Consider the following 23,316-nt stretch of genomic DNA (forward strand, 5'->3'; position numbering starts at 1 on the left):
TTTCATCTCATGAAAAAAGCTCCAACTTTAGATCAAGTCCCAAGTTTACCCTAAAAAATATTTTGTCTCATAAAAAATGCTCAACTTTAGGTCATTTCCCAATTCTATCCCAAAATTTGGTTGGTTCAATGAAAAATCCACAACTTTAGATCTTGTCTTAATTTTACCGTTCAATCAATCACAATTTTAACCTAAAATTTTTCCAATCTCATAAAAGACCACAAGCTTTTACTTAAGTCATAAATCTGCCCTAATTAGACCTCCGTCCAAAAATTCTCGTTGGCAATCGAGTGATGGAAAACTCTCCAGCACAAGTTATTCAACCGTCCTAGGCATGAACTCTTTGACCACGAAAGATGAAAACATTCCCAAAGGACAATTTTACTAGAGGGTTAACAGAGGCAGATTTGGAAATCAAGTAAAAGTTAGTAATCTTTTATGAGACAACAAAAGTTTAAAGTAAAATTGATACTGGACCAATATTTTATTAGACAACAAAAAAAAGTTTTTGGTAGAAATAGGACTCGACCTAAAGTTGGAGGTTTTTTATAAGATAAAAAAAAAAAATTATGGTAGAATTGGGATAGACCTAAAGTTGAAGGTTTTATATGAGATAAAAGCTAAAATTGGAGGTTTTTTTTTAGGGTATTAGGCCTAATTTTTTTTGAATAGTTTTGTGAATATGTAATTACATTTCCAAAGAAACGATATAAGCTCAAAGCAGGTTCTATTATGAGCTTTGAGCATTTCTGGAATGCAAATAGACTTTTTCTTTCAATTTTGCTCTTGCTCTACTTCCATAGTTGCTAAACTGTTCCAGAAAACCCTACCTTTGAACAAAAAAGTTGCTAGCAAAGGCCTTAGCCATAGGGGAGCGGACGGTGGTTGATTTGGCATATCCTTAAACATTAGGAATTTCAATATGGACATGTGCAGTGCTCATCAATACACTGTGGCTCCATCTAAAAGCGTTCTTTTATATCTCAATGGCAGCCTACTGAAATGGTGAGAACTGAAAAATAAAAACATAGTCGTGCGCTTTGTACGACTTGAAAGGAATGGATCAATGTTATATTCACCCCTTCACTCCTATGAACAATCCATCACTGGACTTGGAGGAGAAAAGGGAGTCGAAAGATATGCTTCATCCATTCACTAGCAAGGAAAAGGATGTCAAGTTTGAAATTTAATGAGTAAAAACGAAGCATATTGATGTTCGGTTTTTATTTTTCTTTTCATTTTCTTTCGTCTTTGTATCTGAACATTTCCTCAAACTTGAATGCATATTTCGCAAATGAGCCGAACAATGTGACACGTTTCTGCTTTTATATTTTAACATAGTCTATTAGCTCCAGAATGCATATTTTAACTCGTTGATTTGTCCAGAATGTCAGCAATAGAGACCATTAGTCTCCCACAATCGACTTTGATGGCAAGAATCCCAAAAGTGCAGAATAACACACGATCCAGGCATTGGCCTTCTTTTTCCGCGGTACCTCAGTTAACATTGATACGAAATTGGAGCTTGCAAATTCAATGTTATGAATCATCAACAGCCCCGAACGATGAACAGAGTGCTCTGAAGTTTTTTGGCATGCAATTGTACAGTTACATATTAGAAAAGATTTTACACCCAGATTTTTCTACAGATTCAAAATACTAGGCAATAGGCATCACTGTGCCATCTTTGACATTGTTACAGTCACGGTTACAGATCGAACCATAATGTCCAAATATGATGTTTGCAATTGCCTTTCATCTGAGAAGCAATTTTAACTCAATTTTTTTAGGCATATATGATTTAAGTCCTGTTCCAACATAAACAGCATATGATTTAAGGCCTGCTCCAACATAAACAACTTCAGCTGCTTCAATGCAGACTACTCTTGCACTATGGTCTCATGACCAACAATGAAAATATATTCATCAGATTTTTGCTTCTGTTAGAAGATAACCAAATCGAATACCATGCAAGATTTCAAATCAAATAGAAGTTATGTGGTTCATTGAAGAGAAAAGCCATGCGTTGTAGCACCTAACTACTAAGTGGATCGATCAGCCATCATCAGAATGGAAATGTTCTTCTCATCCACAGCAAATGCATGCTGTGTAGGAAGGTGTCCTAAGATTTTTCCAGATTTCATCACCTGATGCTACGGACCCGCGAAGGCAAGAACAAACAGGACAGAGACAGAAAAATTAGCCGCCGAATCCAACTTCTCCTGTACCCTTAAACCAGCAAATAAGAACCAAAGGCACATTGGAACAAGTGTTCAATGGTCTCGCTGATTCTATAGCTTGGGGTGTAGGATGTTTGGATTCTAACGGATTCAGAGAAAGATCCAAGAGGATAGAAATATGAAAAATCATCCTCAAAATCCAAAGAGTTGGTTTAAAAAGATGGGGATCGCAGAGTAAGATGATTGATAATGTGAATTCAAAAAAGGTAGTCCGGAAAAAAACGAAACTTCACATGAATCACTGACGGATTCAGAAGCTATTCAGTTTAGCATCACTCGATAGACATCTCAGATCAAGTGTTGGATTATCTATATTTTTGCTTCATCCCCATCTTCTAACAGTGAAATCATGTCACATCAAAACCAAACAAACAACCCGCAGACTTTGCAAAGACAGCATCTTTATCAAGTCGTAACCAAAAACCAAGTCGAAAATCGAAGAAAAAGTCATAAAAACGAGATCTTTATCTGGGAGAAGAAGAGGGGAGCTACTCAGTGGTGGCGATAAAAGCATTAGGTTCGATTCTGCCAGCGTTCCGTCTTCAACTTGTAAGTCAGAAGAGGGAGCTTGGTATCCTCATCGTAACTCCACTTCCAGTGAAAACAAAATCAGATCGAATCGAAATAGCACAATCTACCGATAATTTATCTATACTCTACGAATTTTCAGCAGAGAGAGAGAGAGAGAGAGAGAGAGAGAGGCTCGGTTCAGCGGGGTTGTCGACACGCAAAGCGATCTCGAGAACGAGAAAGCCCTGCATTCCGGTCTGTTGAGCTTGAATTTATGGAGTCGTCATCGCCATCTCTCCCTTCTTGCCCCTCTTCCGCAAACAAAGCAAACAAAGCAAAGAGAAAAGAGAATTTGACTTATCAGAAATCAAAGCACCATGAGAAAAAACCAAATCTTGAAGAACTCTCAAGAGGCGACGACTGCAGGCTACGTCTCCGAGAGAGGAGGCGCTGGGATGGAGGGATGGAGGTAGATGGCGGCCTGGGTGAGTAGTATTTATAGAACGCAGCTAGGGTTTTGAGAGTCTGAAAGGCAGCCAGGGATGGAAGGAGGCGGACGGGGCTTTCCAAGATAAAATTGGATTATTTTTAACATTTTATTTTCTTCCTTTTTCGATTAATCTAAATTTCGTGGCTTGCAGATTCGCCTGTCTTATTTACGTCGTTCTTTAAAAGTTTTTATGATATTTTGGGTTTTGGCTAGAAGAAATTAAGTATTTTTTTTATCTTTATTGAATCATTAACTAATTGGCATTCCCCTAAATTTATGCGATTTTTTTTAACCTCGATTTTGCATGATTTTTCCAATTAAACCTCTCTCAAATTACATCCAATTGAAGGAAAGGATACGACGTGGAAAGCTTGATTTTACAGTGTTCGGGCTGAGAAATCTTCATTAATTAAAATCTGGATGCGGTTTCCATCTACGGGATTTTTTGTAATGCCCATTGACCAACGATTTGTGATGGCAGTGGTTTTTCCCCCTTGAGATTTCCGCCGCTACCGATAAAGACGCGACTCCAGTCGACCGAATTTGGAGTCGAAGGTGCTTTATTAGATTAGTTATACAAATTTAAGGACTTAGCAGATCAACCAAACATTCAACATTTTGATTGTATAATAAGTGAGTGATGTTTAGTAAGTGATTGCTTACTTATTCACATTATTTTGTAAAAGATTAATACTTGTCTAAATCTTATACTTCGATCTTAATATATTAAGAAATAGAGATGAGTTTATCAGAAGTTATAAAGCTTATTATAAAAGTACAATTGAAACTTCAATTTTTCAAAAAATGCAATTAAGTTCTAAAACTCGTCACAAAAGTGTAATTAAGCCATTAATTTTTCAAAATGTGTAATCAAGTCATAAAACATATCACAAAAGTATAATTGAGCCCTAAACTTTCAAAAAGTACATTTAAATCATAAAATTTGTCAAATTCGTACAATAAATTCGTAAAATTTTCCTAGTTAGTGCAATTAAATCCTAAAACTTATTAACATTTTCCATTTATTAAGTTGGACATAATTAATATAATGACTTTATTATACAAATTCGACAAGTTTTTTGACTTGATTGTATTTTTTTAAAAATTTATGACTCAATTAGACTTTTGTAATAAGTTTTTGGACTTAATTACATTTAAAATATATATATAATTCAATGGCACTTTCCTGACAAATTTTAAAATCTTAAGTATACTTTTACATGATTTTTAATTTCTTAAGGGTTTCAAGTTAAGTGATAACTCAAATAGCGATAGTCGAAATATTGAAAAAGAAAAAAGGAAAACAGGAATCATTATAAACGAGTTCTTATCCTTTTATCTTCATACAGGCTATTTGTGGAATCAAATAATATGGTAGGTATTACATTATTTAGACGAAATAACACAATAGTTATTGCAATTCTATTATATTATGATAGATATTATTCTAGTGCTATAATTAGATAGAGTTAAAGGACCTGAGTTGGTACTTAAAAAACTCGAGGGATAATAGACAGGGGAAGAACCCTCGAGGGGTGGGATTCTCCAATTTCACCTCCTATATTCTCTCCTATCCAAGAAGAAAAGATAGGATAAGAATTGGGGAGAGGCTTTTTGGTGGCGAAAATAGATACCATGTCAAAACTTCAATTCCAACTATCGTTCAATAGGTAGTTATAGCAATCTTCAATGCGGAATGAGAACGTGGAGCTTCAAAACTCTTGCTAGGTTGGCGCGTGCTTATGCACGTCAGTATAACCAATTGCTAGTCCTAATACCCCTACTTTACAGTGATTCATGCTTACACACTAGTCACTATTCTATTACTATAATTAGATGGGGTTAGAAGTGTCCTCGTGATCACAACATAATCGATCATGATCATAGTGCATTGCAGTCACTGTAAATATAAGGATACATTGGAAGTCGAGAGAATTATAATCGATCAAGGACAACAATGCAAGGAATCATCTATATTATGTGCCATGAGGATATGGGTCATATGATCGATTGCCACGTGTCTTTATGGCGCAAGTCGACATCACGCCGCTCATAAGGGTTGAAGGTAGAGCTGGTAAAATGGGTTATAAAACCCATGACCCATTTTTAGTTAAATAGGTCATATATTGGTCAAGTGAAAGTTAAATATGGGTCATAAATGGGTTTGAAAAAGTAAAGTACAAAAAAAAATAGGTCTAAATGAGTTATTAGGAAACCTACTTTAAACCCATTGCCTTCTTTAACTTTATAATTTTTTAAAAATAAAAAATCGAAATTATAATTATTTTTCATATTTCAATTTTTTTTTTCCTTCTTTTTTCTTCCTTCCTTAGCCGGCAGCCAGCTAGCGACAAGCCGGGCGAGGCTCGAGCTCATTGGCAAGTCGCCGACGACTAGCAAGGCTCGAGCCTTGAGCTCGTTGGTAGGTCGCCGACGATTAGCGAGACTCGAGCTTGTTGGCTTGGGGGGGCATTGGCCTTACCGGATCGACTAGATCGAGCTTCGCTTGACGCTGGCCCAGATCCGGTGAGGCTTGGCCTCACCGACAACTAGTGAGGCTCGAGCTCGCCGGCGTCGGGCGGGGCCTCGACCTCGTTAGATTGGCGAGATCGAGCCTTGCCCGACATCGGTGAGCTTGATCTCGCCGTGGCTAGTCGCCGGCCGTCGTTGTGGCCGGCGACCGGCTAAAGAAGAAGAAAAAGAAAAGAGAAAAATAAAAATTATAAAAATTATATTTTAAAAAAATAAAAATATTTAAAAATATTTTTAAAAATTTAAAAATCGATTTTTCAAAAAATATTTTAAAAATAATTATAAAAATTTCCATTAAATTTGTATTGCATAAAAATTGTTAAAAAAATTGTATTACATAAAAATGTTTTAACAATACTTTTTTTTTTCTTATAAAAATCATAAAAATGAGTTTTTTTAGGTTCGATTAAAAAAATTTCATGCTACAGTTTTTAGTTATTTAATAGTATGTTCACTTCAAATAAGAGAAGCATGTGCATAGCCTAATTCTTTATAAATATTTCAATTTATAGGTTTTTTTTAACTTTTATTTTTATTTTATTTAATTTGAAGTTTTAATCCAATTAACATATAGTAGAAGTGGGTTTTCCTAAAATATTAATAGGTTTTAACAATACGGGTATAGGTTGGGTACGGGTCATTTGATTTATACTACATGAATATGGGTCAAAACGGGTTAAATGAGTCAAATATGGGTCGACTCATTTTCGACCCGACCCGACCCATCAATTTGATGGGTTTAGTTGAAGGTAGTTTAAGTCATCCTTCAAGAGTATATTAATTCAAAACTCTTCAAAACATCCATGTAGAACTATTAATATATTATATTCGTTACTAATTCCATGTCATCGTTTAATATTGAACGCTCATGAGTCCAAGCTTTGCATTTGTAGTGAAAATCCTGAAATTACGATTATGTCCTCTGCCATGGGGAATCCCACCCTAGGATTGTGGCCTAACTCATGAACATTGAAATTCAGAAGCGACTACCTTTAGTTTAAAATGGCGAATCTATCGACTGGGTGAAGCTCTTCTATAGTTGACGAAATTTTGATAAGAGTGGGTAAATATACATTATTTTCTTTGCATTCGGCATTATTTTTTCCCCTCATTTTTAACACAAAGACAACACAACATGGCACGATAAAAGCACGACCTACTTTTATTTTCTATAAGTTTGGTTCGAATTAAATATCTTATTCCATTAGAGGTCACGTGACATTTAAAACTCATTTTTCTTTTTTTGGTCAGAAAAACTCATTTTTCTAATAAGTTATTATCCTAATAGATTTTACACTTACCCCATTGAACACATCAAAATCAAATATCCACATCACTCAAGGTACATATATCCGGGGAAGTTACGGAAAATGACGAGCACGAAAACTTGACCGGAAAATCTTGAAAATTATCGAAAATATTCGTGAAAGAGGAGAGGGCAAGGATAATTTCCAAAAATTAGTTATTATTATGTTCGGATATGGAGGGAGGCCGGTCGGTCACTTTCTTTCGAGTGGGGGCATGGTGGCGGATAATTTGTAAGTGGATATCGCGATGGCTCAATTTGTGGCGTCCACTAAACAAAAAAGCTAAAAAATATTTTAGGTTACGTGGCACCTGGCAGGTCCAAAACGTCCAACGTCACGCCACCTGGCACCAACAGCGACAAAGGAAATTGAATGTAAGAAACAAAAGAAAAAAAGAAGAAAGAAAAAAGAAAAGATACCTCTTCCTCGCCAACTGCGCTTCCGTTCTATTCTATGCTCTCCCTTGTCTCTGTCTCTCCACTTTCTTCCAATTCGCGAAGCACAGCAGTGCAGTACAGCAATGGCGGTTTAGTCAACGCGAGGGAGAGCAACCCACTTTTGTGATTTGTTGTGCTTGTTGTTTGTGAGGAGAGATATTGATCGAGAGATAGAAGACTGGTTTGAGGATTCACTCATGATCTGCTCCGGTCGTCTTCTGGCCGTGTCCTTTCCGCCGGCGAAGCCTCTCTGCTTCTGCCCCTGCAGCTCGCCGTTCCCCACCTCCAGAGTCAGACGGCTGAAGCCCGGGTTCAGCTCCAGATGGCGCTCCATGGCCACCGATCCCGAGTCTTCTTCGTTCGCCCCTCCCGTCGATTCCGATTCCCCTGACAAGACCGCCGCTGGGTATGCCTCTCCCTCCTGCTGCTCCTCCGTGTGTCCGTCGTAAGTACCTCAGTTAGGTAGGGAATAGCAATAGCTATGGAACCCCAATCATCTGCTCAGTTCGTGTTGATGTTGTGTCGGTGCTGAGCTGAGGCATGAGCTTAGGTGTAGGCAAAGGTTCGACCTTGGCGAGAGCCTGAGATTCGATTAAAATTTCCGATGCAGTCCATAGATCATCTGGCTGATAGCGACGCAGCCGACTCGGTTTACTCTCACGGGGCAATGAAAGGAGCGTAAAGTTTCCATTTTGCAATTAGAGTTAGGAATATTCGGCTCAATTCTATGCTATTTATTGTTGCCTGGTGTCAGCTTCCTAGTTCCTACCTTTGAATAATTAGCTATCCGACCCCCCCAAAAAAAAAGAAAAGAAAAGAAAAGAAAAGAAAAGAAAAAAGCAAAGAGCCTGTGCTCGAGCAAGTTTCAGGCGGGGCGATTCCCATCCACACTCTTTTTTCTTTACCTGCAATTTTATGGAGGAGACATTAGTTTCCTCGGAGGAAGTCACACTGTATGATGATCGATAGGCAACAAATTGCATGCTGCAATGGGATGTTAGGTTCCATGACTTGCCTGTGCAGATTTTGTATCATAGAAGGGCCTGAGACAGTGCAGGACTTTGCCAAGATGGAAATGCAAGAAATCCAAGACAATATCCGAAGTCGGCGGAATAAAATCTTTCTACACATGGAGGAGGTATAAATGGGACTATGCTGCTTTTATGGGAGAGAGACTTTGGTTATCGATGAATATTTCCAGACCTAGACATGAGTATATGGTGCTAATTTTATTTTATTTTCATTTTCCATGTCCTGACCTGCTGTAATAGATATCTTGTATTTAAAATTTTCAGGTCCGTCGGCTCAGGATACAGCAGAGAATTAAAAGTGCCGAACTTGGTGTATTAAAGGACGAGCAGGAAAATGAGCTCCCAAACTTCCCATCGTTCATCCCTTTCTTGCCCCCTCTAGTGAGTTTTTCATGTCTGCAGTAGCACCTTCTTTCTCACTTTTTCCTTGTCTTTTCCATATGCGGCATTTTGATTTGTACTTGACAAATGGTCGGGATGCTGATCAAAATTTTGCATTGTTTATGGATACTTGATTACAGACTTCAGCAAATCTCAAACAGTACTATGCCACTTGTTTTTCTCTCATTGCTGGGATTATTATCTTCGGCGGCCTTCTAGCACCCATTGTAAGTTTGTAGAATTAAAACCCCAGAATCTGCACTTAAGCTAGTTGCCAGGAGTTGGATGGTTCTCATTCATGGCTTAACTTTTCTCTTTAATTTTCATTGTCCGTCCATAACCATGACCCATTAACTGTGTCTGCTTTGACCAACTAGTTGGAACTTAAGCTGGGAATAGGAGGCACGTCTTACGAAGACTTCATTCAAAGCATGCATCTGCCTATGCAGTTGAGGTACTAATTAATGTCTTTATCATTTTCTTTGTCACTTTACCACCTTCATCTCTGTTCACAGCTGTAAAACCACTACATTTGATTTGCTCTCAGGGGTTATATGGGGCTGAGCGTTCTAATGCTCAGTGTTTTAGCATGAGTTTGTATAACTTCGCAATTTTTAAGTTTAACAAGCATGTCAGGCTAGTTTCCAAGAGTTATTGTGCTTCCGATGCGTTAGAAGTATCCATTTAGATTTATGGCTGAGCAATTGGTATTTCTCAAATAAAAAAATTTGGTCAAAGAATACGTATTTGCAGATGAAGAATTTAGTGACCTCTGGAAGGTTGTGATAGAATGACAGGATCAGATATCTTTTAGTTGTGTCAGTTAAACGCTTTGGATTGCTTGTGCTTTATCACTTTCTGTGCTCACCTGCATCAGCTGCAAACTTCAGCCAGGTTGATCCGATAGTGGCATCCTTCTCTGGCGGAGCTGTTGGGGTGATCTCAGCTCTCATGGTTGTTGAGATAAATAATGTAAAGCAGCAAGAAGATAAAAGATGCAAATACTGTCTTGGGACTGGTAGATCTCCTTCTATGCGTCATTTTTTATCTCCTTTTTCATGTGATTTGGGTGATTCTTGATCTAGTGCTGGTAGCAAATCAAAGCATGGAAATCATGCTTAAACTTGCCTTTGGAAAGATGACTCTTAGGTACTCAAGAGGCTCAGTCTAGGGGAATGACTTAATTGTTTTCTCTCGCTTGGTAAATGCAGGATATCTTGCCTGTGCTCGTTGTTCAAGCACAGGGGCCCTTGTCCTTATCGAGCCAGTCTCGTCATTCAATGGCAGTGATCAACCTCTGTCACCTCCTAGGACAGAGAGATGTTCAAATTGTTCAGGATCCGGAAAGGTTAGCCTTCTACGTGATGGTTCCAGTATGAGATATGCTTTGTCATTTAGAAAATGGAAAAAGCCAGAGTTTCTGCTGAGCATAAAAGGCTTGCTCTGATATCACATGATAGCTGCACATTGCATATGTTGACTAAACCTCCGATAACAGCCTTGTTGGTACTTGTCGCAGGTTATGTGTCCGACATGCCTCTGCACTGGAATGGCTATGGCCAGCGAGCATGATCCAAGAATAGATCCCTTCGATTGAGGATATACCGCATTTTCGAATGAGAAGTTGAATTGTGTGTACACGAAATAGATATATGCGGCACTTATCATATGTGATATCCACGTTTCCTTGAGAAAAGGGTGAGGAAGATTGCAAATGGAGCTTTGACCTTGAATCTTATTTGACAGGCTCATGAAAGGGTCTTCTCACATTTTCAATTTGCCTTAAAGCATTGTACTCGATAACTCTAAGCAGCCTTGCTCTCTTATAAATATATTCAGAGGCTGCGTTGGTTGTCTGAATTTTTAGTCAAGATAGGACTGGACATAAATAGTTCCGTAATCTATAGATTTTATTATATCCTATTCTCTGTGTGGTGAATTCTTAAAGGTTGGTATTTTTATATTTTATTTTGTCTATTATTTGGTATGAATGACGTATTAATGTAAATAAACTTGAAAATGTATGAACAAAAATGGAAGAATCTATCTTGACTTACCGCTAAAGAATTGCATATGCACAAAGGACCCGCCAATCCATAATTGTTGGACTAGTTTATTTTTGTATGAAAAAGTTAAGGAGGATCGGAAAATTCCAAGGCCTGGCATACCACTGGTGTGGAAGATCTTATAGATAACTTACAAATCGCATATCAAAGGGGACGGTTAGCAGCGGGATTCGAAGCTAGGCATGATGTGCGGAAAGTCACAAGTTCGATTATGGCAAGAAAAATAAATGGGTTATAGCAAGATCATGATATAGATTGGCCATGCTATGCCAACTCTAATAATATAAAGAAAACATTATTATTCATTTACTTTTACAATTCTGAAAAAATAAAGTATTTCAACTCTTTCGTAATTTTCGTGCAGTTCCAACTTAATTCGCAAAGCAACGGAGGGAGGAGTTTTGACTCTTGCTGTTTTCATGGACTTTTGACATAAATAATATATTTATAAAGTAAAAAGAGTTTTGAGTCTCTTGTTGTATTTGTGAAGTTTTGATGTGAATTAAAGAATTATGAAAGAGTCGTGAAGTTCGACATAACTTAAAAATACAAAGGAGAAGGAGACAGAGAGGATAGGGTTTTATTTTTTTCCAAAATATTTGGAAAGAATTACTCATCCGTGAGAATTCAACTAATTATCAGAATTCATGGTATCTATTTATATTTGAAAGAAAGATATTGCTTTCCTTGCCTCTCTTATTATACAATTCTCTTCTTGTTGAGTCCCTTTATTCTCTATCCACAAAGACAATATGTAGGACCGATGTCAGGATTGAATTATGGAAGAAAGGACTCATCAAACCGTGTTCGCTAACTAATGGAATAAAATTCAAAAAAAAAAAAAAAAAACTAATGGAATAAAATACTAAAAGAGTAGAAAAGAATTGTCTTTTCTATAAGTTCCCTCTCATTCTTCAACAATTAAAAAGATTTTTTTAAAGTTTGAATTAATTCATTTAAACTCGTGTTATTTTTCTTTTTTATTCCCTGCCATCATGCCTCAACAAAATTTGTATTAGATAATGAATTACGCTAATATACCTAAATATATATAAATAATAAAGAAAATCAAGTGAAAAATACAAAAAAAAAAAACCCCAAACCAACACATCTATGAATTCGTGACAAATTTATCCGGAATGACTACAAAAATCTCAAATTGATATACTTGTAATAAATTTATCTTAAATTACTTTTTTTATCCAAAATCTAAACCGGTACATTTGTGACAAATATATCTTATGTTAAAATGAATTAATACTACAAAAAGTCACAAAATAGTGTCATGATAAATGGAGAGTTAAATCACAAACTTATATCTTAATAAACTATCACGTATCATTAAACTTAGTAATTTAACAGTGAAATTTAACGGAAACTAATAACGGGTAAATTTGTCATAAATATATCCGTTTGGGGTAAATTTGTCAAATATACATCAATTTAAGATTTTTGTCACATGTGTATCAATTTGAAGTTTTCGTGATATTAACCTAAATTCAAATATGTTTTAAAAAAAAGGAATAAACAAAATGGCAATTGTTGTTACTTTGAATTTGTTATGTTAGTATTCAAATATTATTTATATTTAATAATTATTTTAATATTAATAATTTAGTAATTTTATTATTCGAAAAAATAACTTTTATGTAATGGATATAAAAATTCATACTCATCTTTATTCGACTTACTTCGTGGAATATCTTATTTGAATAGACACTAAATACAAAATATATATAGATTGCCAAAAAAGGTAGGGAGAGACAAGGGGGGGGCGCTTTTTCAGGACTAGTCAATCGATCACTTTGGTAAAGGGAAGAAACAGACAGAACACCACGCTGAGCTAAATCAAAATTTCAGAGATGGAAAACTCAGCAAAGCAGGCATCATTGCTTTTGGCGTTTTCAAGGCCGAGAGAGAGAGAGACTGACTAGCACCAGCATCGCGATCGGAGAATGGAGGCCCTGAGAGCTACGTACGGCGACGACTCCGACTCCGACTCCGGCTCCGGCTCCTCCGCCTCCGTTCCTCCCCGGCGTCCATCTGCTCCTGGTCTTCCCTCGCCCCCTCTCTCCCTCCTCGCCCCTCCCAATTCCCTCGGTAGGTCAGCTCATGTCCTTTCTCTGCGTTCTATCTTCGCCCGCCATCTGTTCGATGATATGATTCTATCGCTCATCTCACCTCAGATTCCCACCCAACCGGCCAGCCGAGTCGAGTCCGGAGCTTCCCTCACGTCAAAGGCAATTACGCCCTCCACGTTTATATCCCTGGTATCATTCTCCATTCAACATCTCTCTCTCTCTCTCTCTCTCTCTCTCGGGTTGCTACATATTTTTCTTTAGCTGAAAAGTTTTCCCTTTTCTTTTTTGCGCATCGAATGATGGCAGTTCATATATCGGGTCCGCAAAGAAAGGAGATAGCCCTCTTCCTGAAGAAAGTCGCGTCCGTGGTGCCCGGTCTTTTCGTGGTTGATGCAGACGTGCCGCTTGAGCTCCTGTGCCGAGATGATCAGAAGCTCGAACAAGTTGCCGTGGGGAGGGAATTCCACATCAGTCTGGGCAGGACCCTGCCTATCCGAGTCCACCAGATCGACTCTATGGTTTCCATGCTTCGCCAGAAGCTCCAGTTTCACAAACCGTACGCCCTTCTCTGTTTGTCCTACCGTCTTCTGCTGATTTCTTCTTACATTCTTTGAGGTGATTCCAGGATTCTCGCTCGATACTTCTCTTTTTTTCCGTGTTTACATGAGACTGCACTTTTATTGTGAAGCAGGTATTGGATTGATTTCGATAAATGGGAAGTATTCATCAATGATGACAGCACAAGATCTTTCCTTTCGCTTGAAGTCACGAGCCGAGGATTAGCTGAGGTATGTTGATTCGCATTCCCTGCAGAAATTTTTTCTCTGTATCTGGTACCGAATCTTTTCCACTCGCGACTCCAGAAAATCTCAGGGTCCTGTGCTTTTGAGTACGCTACTGGTGCATTTAGTCTTGAATGCTAGGATGCTACTTCCAAGAGTTCCTGCTGGTCCTTGAGAAATACATTCTGCGAATTTAGCATCAATAGTTGCGCATAACTTCAATAGCCACGCAGATGTGCTGACATGTGCCGCGAGTGAGAGCATGAGCTTCTTTAGATCTCGAGTAGCTTTGTTCCATCTGAGTAAACTCTGTTGGCCAAGTGCTTGAATCAGGAATGTGTTCGTTCATCTTGTCCTCTCAATGCAAACGCTTCATTACCTCGCCTTTCTATTTGTTCTTGTATATTGGATTTTCTTGCTCTGCATTTTCTCCCAACAAAAGAGGTATGGCAGGTCGTCTTTTGCTGACACATCCATTCAGTTGTGGTTCTTCTTCCAACACGAGTTTTAGTTTGCCATGCAAAAATGATGGCTGAATGTGTGCAAGATGAAGTTATGTCCATCTAGTAAAGTTGTCCTCGTGTCGGTTGTGCGATGAGGTCTCGACTTTGTTAGTAACTTTGCATCTTTGGAAGCATTGCACGCCGTTCTGCAGCTGAGCATTCTCAAAAACTTGTCTTCCTGACTGATTTCCTCCTCTTCATTGTCTTTATGGAGGGAGGCTCATAAGTAGCAGAGAATTTTAGGTTCGCTGATTATGAGCTCCTTTTGACTTGCATTTCAGATTACAAAGCAAATTCAACTGGTCAATGACGTCTATAGGCGCCACAATCTTCCTGAGTTTTATAAGGTTCGGTTTATTCCGATCCATCTTTTCAGTCTTTTTCCATTAGTTTAAGGTTGCAATGCCGTGCTTACATAGATATAGCTTGAATTGATATGTGATTGTGATAATCAAACAGAATCCTCGCCCTCATATATCTTTAGCTTGGGCCTTGGGCGATGTCCACGAGTCCCTGCAGAAGGCGGTTGAAGAGATGAAGAGGAGCGCAAACTTTGGGAAACCATCTGCGAAATGTATCTTCGCCAGTAAATTTGGTGGGATTGAGTGTAAGATTGGTCACAAAATACACAAAATATGTAAGCTTCCAGACGAGTGAAGCAATATTGAATTGAACATACTATATCATGGAGAAGCAGTGCCATGGATTTCCGGGCTGCACTAAAATAGTCTCTTCGTCCAAATATATGATAAATGGCTTTCGATGAAACCTAACTGCCCTTTTTTTTGGCTAACAGAGGACTAACTTATCCATGACGGAATTTTTTTTTATTAACTCATGATTGTAAGATACAACAATGTCATAAGTCTTCTCTGACCCAAATAAAACATCATTCGAGAAGTATAGGCTACTACATCAACAAAAAACAATTAGAAGAGCCTGCTTATATTTATCTGAAAAAAAAGGACCAGCTCCGGCTAAAAACTTCTATTCCAGGGACGGATTGCGTATAATTTATTACTACAATTGTCCAATGAGTATCCCAAATCAGAGGAACTAGAACTCCAACATAATGAGCCCCAATTCTGGGAAAGAATATTTGGTCGCCAGTCTTCAGCTCGACTGTGTCACGCAAATTTCAGAGCCGGGTGAACCAAACCGAACGATTTATGATTCAATAAAAATGGGCAGGGGACCAAAAAATGTGGTTTATAGCCCCGGAATGGATTCGAGATTATATTTCTCAGAAGATGAAACTTCACTGTCTCGAATTTCTAGCATTTTCGGCTTCTGGATTGCATCAAGAGTTTGCAAATAGGTGTAGGAAGCACTCCGACTCGCTGGAGGGCCTGGATTACTAATTCTGCTAGCCAGGAAGCGGCGAATGAGGCCCCGAAGGAATGGAGCCATCGTATCTGGCTCGTGTTCCAAGTAGTACATTACTCCTCCCATACAGGCACAGAACAAAGCCACCTGCAGAAGTCGTGAAATGGGCATCAATTTGTAACAATTTCCTTCTAAAGATTCATGGGAAGCTGAAGGAGAAAGCAGAAATGCAACTCTCTATATAATGCAATATTAGTGCATTCCAATTTCGTATCAAGCAACGTTTAATACTTTTCTGCACCTGATAAGTAAGTTGACACATGCTAAGAAGTATTACATACAGCTTAGATAAGCAGGAGATACCTCAGCATTCTTGATATTGGGAACCAGATGGCGGTTTATTAAGATATACCATAAGGAATCTCCAGCGCGCGGCAGCACATACAAAGCAAGTTCACTACGTCTAGATTTTTTCTCCAGAAGAACAGAAAGAGCAGCAAGTCCACCAGCAAGCCAATACACAAGCTTGTGGTCCTTTGATGCTATCTTCCTATGTGAACATATCACTCCCTTGCACCATTAAACAATTATAAGAAAAATTTTCCCGAGTTCAAAAAAATTGCAAAATTAATAAGCGAAGAGCTACCTGAAAAATTCCAACAAAAGCAGACAAAAAAGTCGTTGAGCGAACAGCACCTTTAAGAGCCAACCAACAGGTACGAGCAGGTGAATCCATGAACTAGAATTTGTTTTAAAAAAAGAATTAGAAGAAACGGAATGTCGGTCCTAAAATATGTCAGAAGTAGTAACCAAATCAACTTGGAGAGGAAGTTTTACCTTTTGCAGGTGGAGGACGACAAATGGCACGAATGTTAACGAGAAATAAAGTGGAAATGTCTTCCTAAATGTAGCTGAACTTGCATTCGCATTGTGAACCAAACAGGAGTTCGTGTGTGGATGAATTACGGAGCATGGGATTATTGAGGGGAACTCTTCCAACTTTACTTGATTGGACACTCCTTTTTTAGCCAAGTAAGTTGACAATGAGGCAATGTCCAATGGCAAACCCCTACAATTATCCCTTACAGCTCTGTACACAGGCTTTGCAACTGGCCCTGTCTTCTGAATAAAATCTTGATATGATTTTGGCAAGCTTTCTGGGCGCATTATGAAGGCATACATTACCTAAAAAGGGTTATAAAAAGTCAATAAAAAAATAAGAAAACCAAGAATAAAGTGTGACACCATGACAGAACCATGAAAAGCGGTCAAGTGATGGCATCTGCTTGTATAAGAGACTTGTTTCTGTTGATTCTATATACCTCTTGTTTAACACATGAAATCTATCTTCACAAATGTTCAGTATTAGATATTGGAAATTTTGTGAAGTAAGTAGCGTTGGCCTTCTTAATGCAGATATATCATAAATCACGATCACATCCAAACAGGACTTTAATAAGGATTTAAGTCTGAGATAACTGTATTTGACGCGTCAGGCATGTTAGAACTCATCGAGTTTCTTCGGCAATTTGTATCGAATATATAAATTGTAAAACGCAACAAATCACACTGTATATTTCATGGATCAGACAAAAATTCAGGAAGCTTACATACTTCCTGATTACACCTCAAGTTGCATTGTTTTGCGTATTAATCAAATTAAATCAATATAATCATATAATTTCAACAGAATCAATTTTCAATGAAGATGACAGGAAAATCATAACAGACTACATATACAGAGAAATACCACATTCATTTCATCATGGTTCAAGTAACAATATGATGAAAAACTCGACATATTTTTACCTGGGCGCATGCTAGGGCGAAAAGCAAAGAATCTCCATGTCTCCAGTGGCTTCCCCAGAAGTGGAACTTGTTCTTTGACTTTGCAGAATTATAAGCAGACTGATGAAGAATTTAAACATTAGATTTTCCATTAAATGTAAAAGACAAATGAATGAACTGCTAACACCAAAAGAATGCTAAGGAATAGAATGTATACTAATCTTTTACGTACTTGAGCTACCCTGGCCAGAAGATAGAGAGCAAGTGTACGCCTGCGGTTTGAATCATCCAATGCTAAGATAGACAAACCCGCAATTGAACCTGATAAAAATCTGTTCCATCATCCCCTCACGATGTCATAAATAAGGAACTGGCTCTATCGTGCCTAAATAGCTTCAAACCCTTCAAGAAACAGAGCACATGAATTGCAAACTTACACATTCAACGGTGTCTCTTTCCTTCTCAACTTTCTAAACAAACACCGAAGGGCGTGATAAGAACCGGTAAACCCACCAAAAAGCAGACCAACTCGACATGCTTCTTCTCTTACTATCAGATCTTTCTCAGAAACAAGTTGCTGCCAACAAAATACATAAATCGACAGTGAGTCTGAAAGTACGTAAAAAATATTGGCACCATCACCTGGATATGTCAAAGAGACAAAACTAGCACGCATAGTAGATAAGGGAAGGGGAGGAGACTCTCCTAGAGACTGGATAAAGAAAGAAGAGTTTCAGCCAGGTGGCAGTGTGGCATAAAAATAACCGAGAAGTTAAGCTAGCAGATGACGATAACAAGCAACAATGTCAAACTTCACATGTCAAGATTTACGCATATTAGTCCTGATCACGCGGTCAAAAAAGCAATATCAGTGCAAACTCAAAGTTTTGCAACAAAAGACCTACATAAATTTGCCACTGTGGAAGGTACTTCAATCTGAAGTAAGCACATGGGGTCCGGACTGTTTATGTATCACCAAGTTGTCTAGTATTCCCTAATGGGAATATCCAAAATGCTGATACTGCTGAGGTCAATGTTTTCGAAATCACTTGGTGTAGTCCAAAGGAAATATATGTACCTAAAAAGGACCTTGATTTAGCCAGTGGATCATATATAACATGTGAATTCTCAGGTTGGATTTTTCTGTGCTGTTCAGTCCACCACGTTCTTGTCCCTCAAGCACCAAATTTAAAGAAATTGGGGGCCCCAAAGAAGAGTAATGGCCCACATCCATAAACGTAATTAATTCCACTACAATTAGCACGATGATGTTATGACAACAAACTGCACCACTATCGGATGCATAAATAAGAATTGGAGGCTTCTTCCAGTTTCGATGAGCAAAAGATATTAGCCGCGAACTAGGTAGTTGTACACGTTTGCATGGCGCTATCCTCCGGATCTAAAACCAGTAGCTCTACTAGAAGTACATTCATGAATATAATCATCGAGAACTCTTGATCAAAACGAATATAAAACACTTTATCGAGTATTAAAAATCCGAACAACCATTCTCCTGTCAAAATTGAGCTGGAACTGAGTTCCTAAAGCCACGGGAAACTATGTGCTAGGCAGGCCGAGAAGATGAATCGGATCGTAACCTTGAGATCGAGGAGCGAGGAATAAGACTGCCCCTTGGCGAGCTTGAAAGCGCGGAGCAAGATGCCGATCCCAACCCTAACGCCGTAGGAGAGGAGGAAGCTCTGGCAGAGGTTGCCGATCGCGTTGGCGACGCAGGACTCGTCGGGCGAATGGTGGCAGGGTGGGTGCGGGGGAGGCCGCCGCCGCCGCAGCTGCCCCCGCCGCCGCAAGCTGCGGCCGTGCGCTGGCGGCGCTGGAGCTCGGCGATGGCCTCGCGGAGGCGCTCCTCGGCCTCCCTCAGGCGGCGCTCGGCGTCGCCGGAGCTGTTGCCGGGAGGGGGGGGAGGGGGAGGGGAGGGAGGTGGGGAGGTGGGGGGGGTTGCATTGGGGTCTCCTAGCAGCGGACGGGAGAGAAGGATTTGGCATCTGCGGATCGCGACGGCAACGAGTCGACCCCGCCTGATGCGGTCATGCTTTTATCACGCCCACATAGAAAGAAGAGAGAGAGAAAATAGAGAGGGGCGATGAATCGAATGTCCATTTTGCGTACGCCTTTTCGGAGTTTTCTGGTGGCTTTAAAAATTGCTTGCAAGTAAAATGACTGGCGGGGTCGGTTTGCTTAGAGACGAGGGTAAGACCGGGAATGGCAAGAGAGCACCATCATCTCCTTGCATCGAAACTCGAGCCCCTGACGCGAAGATAAGATTGTGCACGATGCGCGAAGCCGACGTATTCTTATTGGATGCTTCCGTGGATTCATGGACACTAATGAAGTCATTTGGCATGCGACTGATAGTGTCTATAGGATTATTCATATTAAAAGGAAAATCGTCGTTCAAATAATGGGTGAATGCTGGATCAATGAAATCAGCATGAGCCATCAATTGTCCGTTTGATTTGATTACACTAATTGTGCGCTATGCAGAGGGAGCGACCGGGGGCATGATTCTTCAAAAGATGGCTTTTTAAAAAAAAAAAAAAACTTGTTTCGGTTACAAATTCGAACATTAGAGTCCGAACATCTGCCGACACTGCCGTTCACATCTTCTCTGCTGAGGAATCCGAAGCGCTCGTGCTTCCAGCTTGATCTCGCCACGAAGCTTGCCATTGCTTGTCGTAGAAAGTGGCCTCGTCCACGAGCGTCCTCAACGTTTCGATGTCTTGGTTTTGCCTGAAGAAGAGCACCGCGACCACAGTCGCTAACAGCCCTGCCTTGCACAGGACATTCCCTGTCTGGCCCACTACGCCCATCCCCGTCAAGGCGTCCACCGCGTATGCCATGAAAAACCCGAGCATCGCAGCTCGACCTGCGTAGAGTCGGATAATTCGCAAGCATGAGAGGGCCTGTATGAAGTCAGGAGAGAATCGCAATTGAACGTTTGTTGAAAGAGGTCGTTATCCGAACCATTCAAAAGCTCGGCTTCAGGGAGATGAGACCGGCGGATCCATGCCCACCACGGTATTATGGAGCTCCTGAACACCACGGGATCTTCATTTGTCGCGGCTTCTGGGCACACTTCAAGAAACCTCCTCCTCCTTGCTTCTGTAAAGTGAAACACGAATATCCAATTACGCAGGAAATTCAACAATAGCTTAACAAGGGCTGCTTTTCTAACGAGTAAGCCCAATCTTGAGGAGCTCATCACTTTGTTAATTAGCATTCTGACCAAAGGAAAAAGTAAAGTGGATTCAATTATCTCTCACCGGCAACTATGACCCCGTCCCAGTCCATCTTTCCGTCCTTGACAAACATGTTCAGATCCCAGGTACCATTCTTCCATCGCTCGTCCTTGAATTTGATAGTGGAGGATTCTAAAGATTGACCCTCCTCTGATTTATCCTCAGCAACCTGGAATCTATCTTCTCCTGAAGCTGCATTATCCTTATGATCAGCAATATTGAGCTTGAGCCCTTTCGGTGCACCTTCCACGTCCCCAGTTACCACTTTGGTTGCTTGCTTCGTCCCGACCATGCGCCTAAGTTGCTCTCTCCTTGGGACATGATTCAAGCTACAAGCTCTGTGCAGTGATGCAGATATGGCAATGGAAGCCATGGCTATCAGGAGCTAAGATGGTTGTTCCTTCGTTATTGTGTCTTGTCCTGTTAACTCTCTTTTCCCACTTCACTGGGTCATATGACCCCTAGGAAGCATGTAATGACGCCCATGCTGGAAATAAATAAGATTATCTTCCAACCGCTGCCCGTGTCAGTAAAGTCATGGGCAAAGCTAGACAATCCTGATCTCCCCTGCCTCCTCTTTAATTCTTTTCTTCTCTTTTTCTTTAACCTTCTTATCCCATTATCCCAGGTTTGTTAGGCATTGTCCCGGGCTGTCAGAGTTGAGACTCATTATCAGCTGATGCTTCACTCTATGACCATTACTTGAAATAATAGTTTGATTTGGATGAGAGAAATATTCCTCGTATTGTGTTAAATTAGTGTCTTGAGTTTGAATTCGAATAATGATTTGTTAAACCGAATTTTACCGAGGACGATTTTTCTAGGTGGATTACAAATCGGATGAAGAAATCTTTATTCTTATTGGACTTTTTTTCGGACGTGCAAAATAAGCAACAAAACAAGGAGGATATGTTTTGTCACTACAAGATAGACCCGTTAAATGGGTGGGTTGGGTCGGGTCGAAAATGGATCGACCCATATTTGATCAATTTAACCGTTTTAACCCATATTCATGTAGTGTAAATCAAGTGATCCATATCCGACCCGACCAATACCCAATACATACCCGACCCGACCCGCATTGCTAAAACTTATTAAAATTCTAGAAAAACCCGCCTTTACTATATGCTAATTGGATTAAAATTTCAAATTAAATTAAAAATAGTAAATAAAAAAATTTAAAAAACCTATAAATTGAAATATTTAGAAAGAATTAGACCATGCACATGCTTCTCTTATTTAAAGTGAACATACCATTGAATAACTAAAAATTGTAATATGAAATTTTTTAGCTAAATCTAAAAAAGCTCATTTTTATGATTTTTTTTTATAATTTTTTATGTAATACAAATTTAATGGAAATTTTTATAATTATTTTTAAAATATTTTTTAAATCGAATTTTTAAATTTTTTAAATATATTTTTAATTATTTTAAAATTTAAAAAATATAAATTTTAATAATTATTTTTTCTTTTTCTTTTTTTCTTCTTCTTTGGTTGGCCGCGGCCACGATGATGACCGGCGATCGGCCACGGGCAAGATCGAGCTCGCCCGACGTTGGGCGAGGCTTAATCTCACCGATCCGACGAGTCCGAGGCCTCGCCCGATGCCGACGAGCTCGAGTCTCGAGTCGTTGGCGAGGCTCGAGCCTCGCCAGATCCGGCAAGGCGGAGCTCCGTTGGCGTTGAGCGAGGCTTGATCTCACGATCTGCCGAGGCCGAGGCCTTGCCCGACGCCGCAAGCTCGAGTCTTGCCAAATCCGGCGAGGCGAGGCTCCATCGGCGTTGGGCGAGGCTCAATCTCGTTGATCCGTCGAGGTTGAGGCCCCGCCAACGCCGACAAGCTTGAGTCTCACCACATCCGGCGAGGCTCGAGCCTCGCCCGTCATTAGCGACCTTGAGCTTGTGTCCCAGTGAGCTCGAGCCTCACTTGGCATTGCCGGCCATCACCCTATTGGCCGCGGCTAAGGATTGAAGAAAAAAAAAAAAAAAAAAGAAAATTAAAATATGAAAAATAATTATAATTTTGATTTTTTATAATTATTTTTTTTATAAAGTTAAAGAGGAAGGCCATGGGTTCAAAGTGGGTTTCGTAATAACCTATTTAGACTCATTTTATTTTGTGCTTTACTTTCTCAGACTAATTTCTAATCCATATTTAATTTTTACTTGATCCATATATGACTAATTTAACTAAAAATGGTCATAATATGACCTATTTTGCTAGCTTCTACTACAAGACAAAAGAGGAAATAAAAAAAAATAAAGATATAGCAAAGGTTTTCTTTGCTTTTAGCTAGAAAAAGTGACGTGAAGCCCAAAAAAGTAGGAGCAACACATCCACGTCCGAGAGCGCCGCTTGAGAGAGGAGCCACCCACACGATGAAGAAAAGGAGAGTGCGAAGAAGCAATGCGTATGTGAAAGAAAATTAGACACTGGAGTTCTTATTTTTGGCGTACATAGAGCGTTTTCGTTTGAGCTTGAATGCGTGATAATTTTGTGCAATGAATTTATGTTCAAGTTGTTTATTTATAAACACTTTAATTTGAGCTTAAATCTAGGTGTGAGAAACACTTAAACG

General features: G+C 39.4%; 4 protein-coding genes and 4 non-coding genes across 8 annotated transcripts; 2 read left to right on the forward strand and 6 right to left on the reverse strand.

Annotated features, from left to right (window-relative positions):
• Positions 1 to 2,057: 2,057 nt before the first annotated feature.
• On the reverse strand, positions 2,058 to 2,155 carry LOC120289168. Its single transcript, XR_005547081.1, has one exon. It is a non-coding gene; the product is annotated as a small nucleolar RNA snoR31/Z110/Z27 (small nucleolar RNA).
• A 329-nt stretch (positions 2,156 to 2,484) lies between these two features.
• LOC120289174 lies at positions 2,485 to 2,575 on the reverse strand. The gene has a single exon (XR_005547085.1). It is a non-coding gene; the product is annotated as a small nucleolar RNA snoR31 (small nucleolar RNA).
• Positions 2,576 to 2,728: 153 nt separating this feature from the next.
• Positions 2,729 to 2,831, reverse strand: LOC120289082. The gene has a single exon (XR_005547034.1). It is a non-coding gene; the product is annotated as a small nucleolar RNA R30/Z108 (small nucleolar RNA).
• Positions 2,832 to 2,938: 107 nt separating this feature from the next.
• LOC120289170 lies at positions 2,939 to 3,044 on the reverse strand. Its single transcript, XR_005547082.1, has one exon. It is a non-coding gene; the product is annotated as a small nucleolar RNA Z107/R87 (small nucleolar RNA).
• Positions 3,045 to 7,488: 4,444 nt separating this feature from the next.
• LOC104450037 (protein ORANGE, chloroplastic) lies at positions 7,489 to 10,851 on the forward strand. Its single transcript, XM_010064429.3, has 8 exons — positions 7,489 to 7,922; positions 8,540 to 8,654; positions 8,812 to 8,928; positions 9,069 to 9,155; positions 9,306 to 9,382; positions 9,819 to 9,946; positions 10,140 to 10,276; positions 10,448 to 10,851. The coding sequence occupies exons 1-8, from the start codon at positions 7,714 to 7,716 to the stop codon at positions 10,523 to 10,525; spliced, it is 948 nt and encodes a 315-aa protein (XP_010062731.1). The 5' UTR covers positions 7,489 to 7,713; the 3' UTR covers positions 10,526 to 10,851.
• Positions 10,852 to 12,787: 1,936 nt separating this feature from the next.
• Positions 12,788 to 15,128, forward strand: LOC104450044 (U6 snRNA phosphodiesterase). The gene is made up of 6 exons (XM_010064442.3): positions 12,788 to 13,094; positions 13,181 to 13,264; positions 13,382 to 13,631; positions 13,767 to 13,863; positions 14,642 to 14,707; positions 14,820 to 15,128. Exons 1-6 carry the CDS (start codon positions 12,950 to 12,952, stop codon positions 15,015 to 15,017), a joined length of 840 nt encoding a protein of 279 aa, XP_010062744.3. The 5' UTR covers positions 12,788 to 12,949; the 3' UTR covers positions 15,018 to 15,128.
• A 40-nt stretch (positions 15,129 to 15,168) lies between these two features.
• Positions 15,169 to 19,935, reverse strand: LOC104415727. The gene is given in 10 exon segments (XM_039300470.1): positions 15,169 to 15,833; positions 16,050 to 16,256; positions 16,333 to 16,425; positions 16,524 to 16,871; positions 17,496 to 17,594; positions 17,707 to 17,806; positions 17,912 to 18,051; positions 19,076 to 19,282; positions 19,285 to 19,448; positions 19,713 to 19,935. Coding segments are annotated over 10 exon segments (1,845 nt in total). The 3' UTR covers positions 15,169 to 15,569.
• Positions 19,936 to 20,092: 157 nt separating this feature from the next.
• LOC104415735 (light-harvesting complex-like protein 3 isotype 1, chloroplastic) lies at positions 20,093 to 21,129 on the reverse strand. The gene is made up of 3 exons (XM_010027083.2): positions 20,793 to 21,129; positions 20,460 to 20,598; positions 20,093 to 20,361 (listed from the first exon to the last, which is right to left on the reverse strand). Exons 1-3 carry the CDS (start codon positions 21,105 to 21,107, stop codon positions 20,093 to 20,095), a joined length of 723 nt encoding a protein of 240 aa, XP_010025385.2. The 5' UTR covers positions 21,108 to 21,129.
• Between the last annotated feature and the right edge of the window lie 2,187 nt (positions 21,130 to 23,316).

Source organism: Eucalyptus grandis, chromosome 1, assembly GCF_016545825.1.
Source record: "Eucalyptus grandis isolate ANBG69807.140 chromosome 1, ASM1654582v1, whole genome shotgun sequence".
Taxonomy (NCBI): domain Eukaryota; kingdom Viridiplantae; phylum Streptophyta; class Magnoliopsida; order Myrtales; family Myrtaceae; genus Eucalyptus; species Eucalyptus grandis.

Coding starts and splice junctions, on each gene's coding strand:
- LOC104450044 (XM_010064442.3), top strand. CDS start 12,950: ATGGAGGCCCTGAGAGCTACGTACGGCGACGACTCCGACTCCGACTCC. Junction 13,265..13,381: donor CCTCCACGTTTATATCCCTG/GTATCATTCTCC, acceptor GAATGATGGCAG/TTCATATATCGGGTCCGCAA. Junction 13,864..14,641: donor CGAGCCGAGGATTAGCTGAG/GTATGTTGATTC, acceptor CTTGCATTTCAG/ATTACAAAGCAAATTCAACT.
- LOC104450037 (XM_010064429.3), top strand. CDS start 7,714: ATGATCTGCTCCGGTCGTCTTCTGGCCGTGTCCTTTCCGCCGGCGAAG. Junction 9,156..9,305: donor GCGGCCTTCTAGCACCCATT/GTAAGTTTGTAG, acceptor TTGACCAACTAG/TTGGAACTTAAGCTGGGAAT. Junction 10,277..10,447: donor ATTGTTCAGGATCCGGAAAG/GTTAGCCTTCTA, acceptor TACTTGTCGCAG/GTTATGTGTCCGACATGCCT.
- LOC104415735 (XM_010027083.2), bottom strand. CDS start 21,107: ATGGCTTCCATTGCCATATCTGCATCACTGCACAGAGCTTGTAGCTTG. Junction 20,599..20,792: donor TGAACATGTTTGTCAAGGAC/GGAAAGATGGAC, acceptor TTTCACTTTACA/GAAGCAAGGAGGAGGAGGTT. Junction 20,362..20,459: donor TGAAGCCGAGCTTTTGAATG/GTTCGGATAACG, acceptor GACTCTACGCAG/GTCGAGCTGCGATGCTCGGG.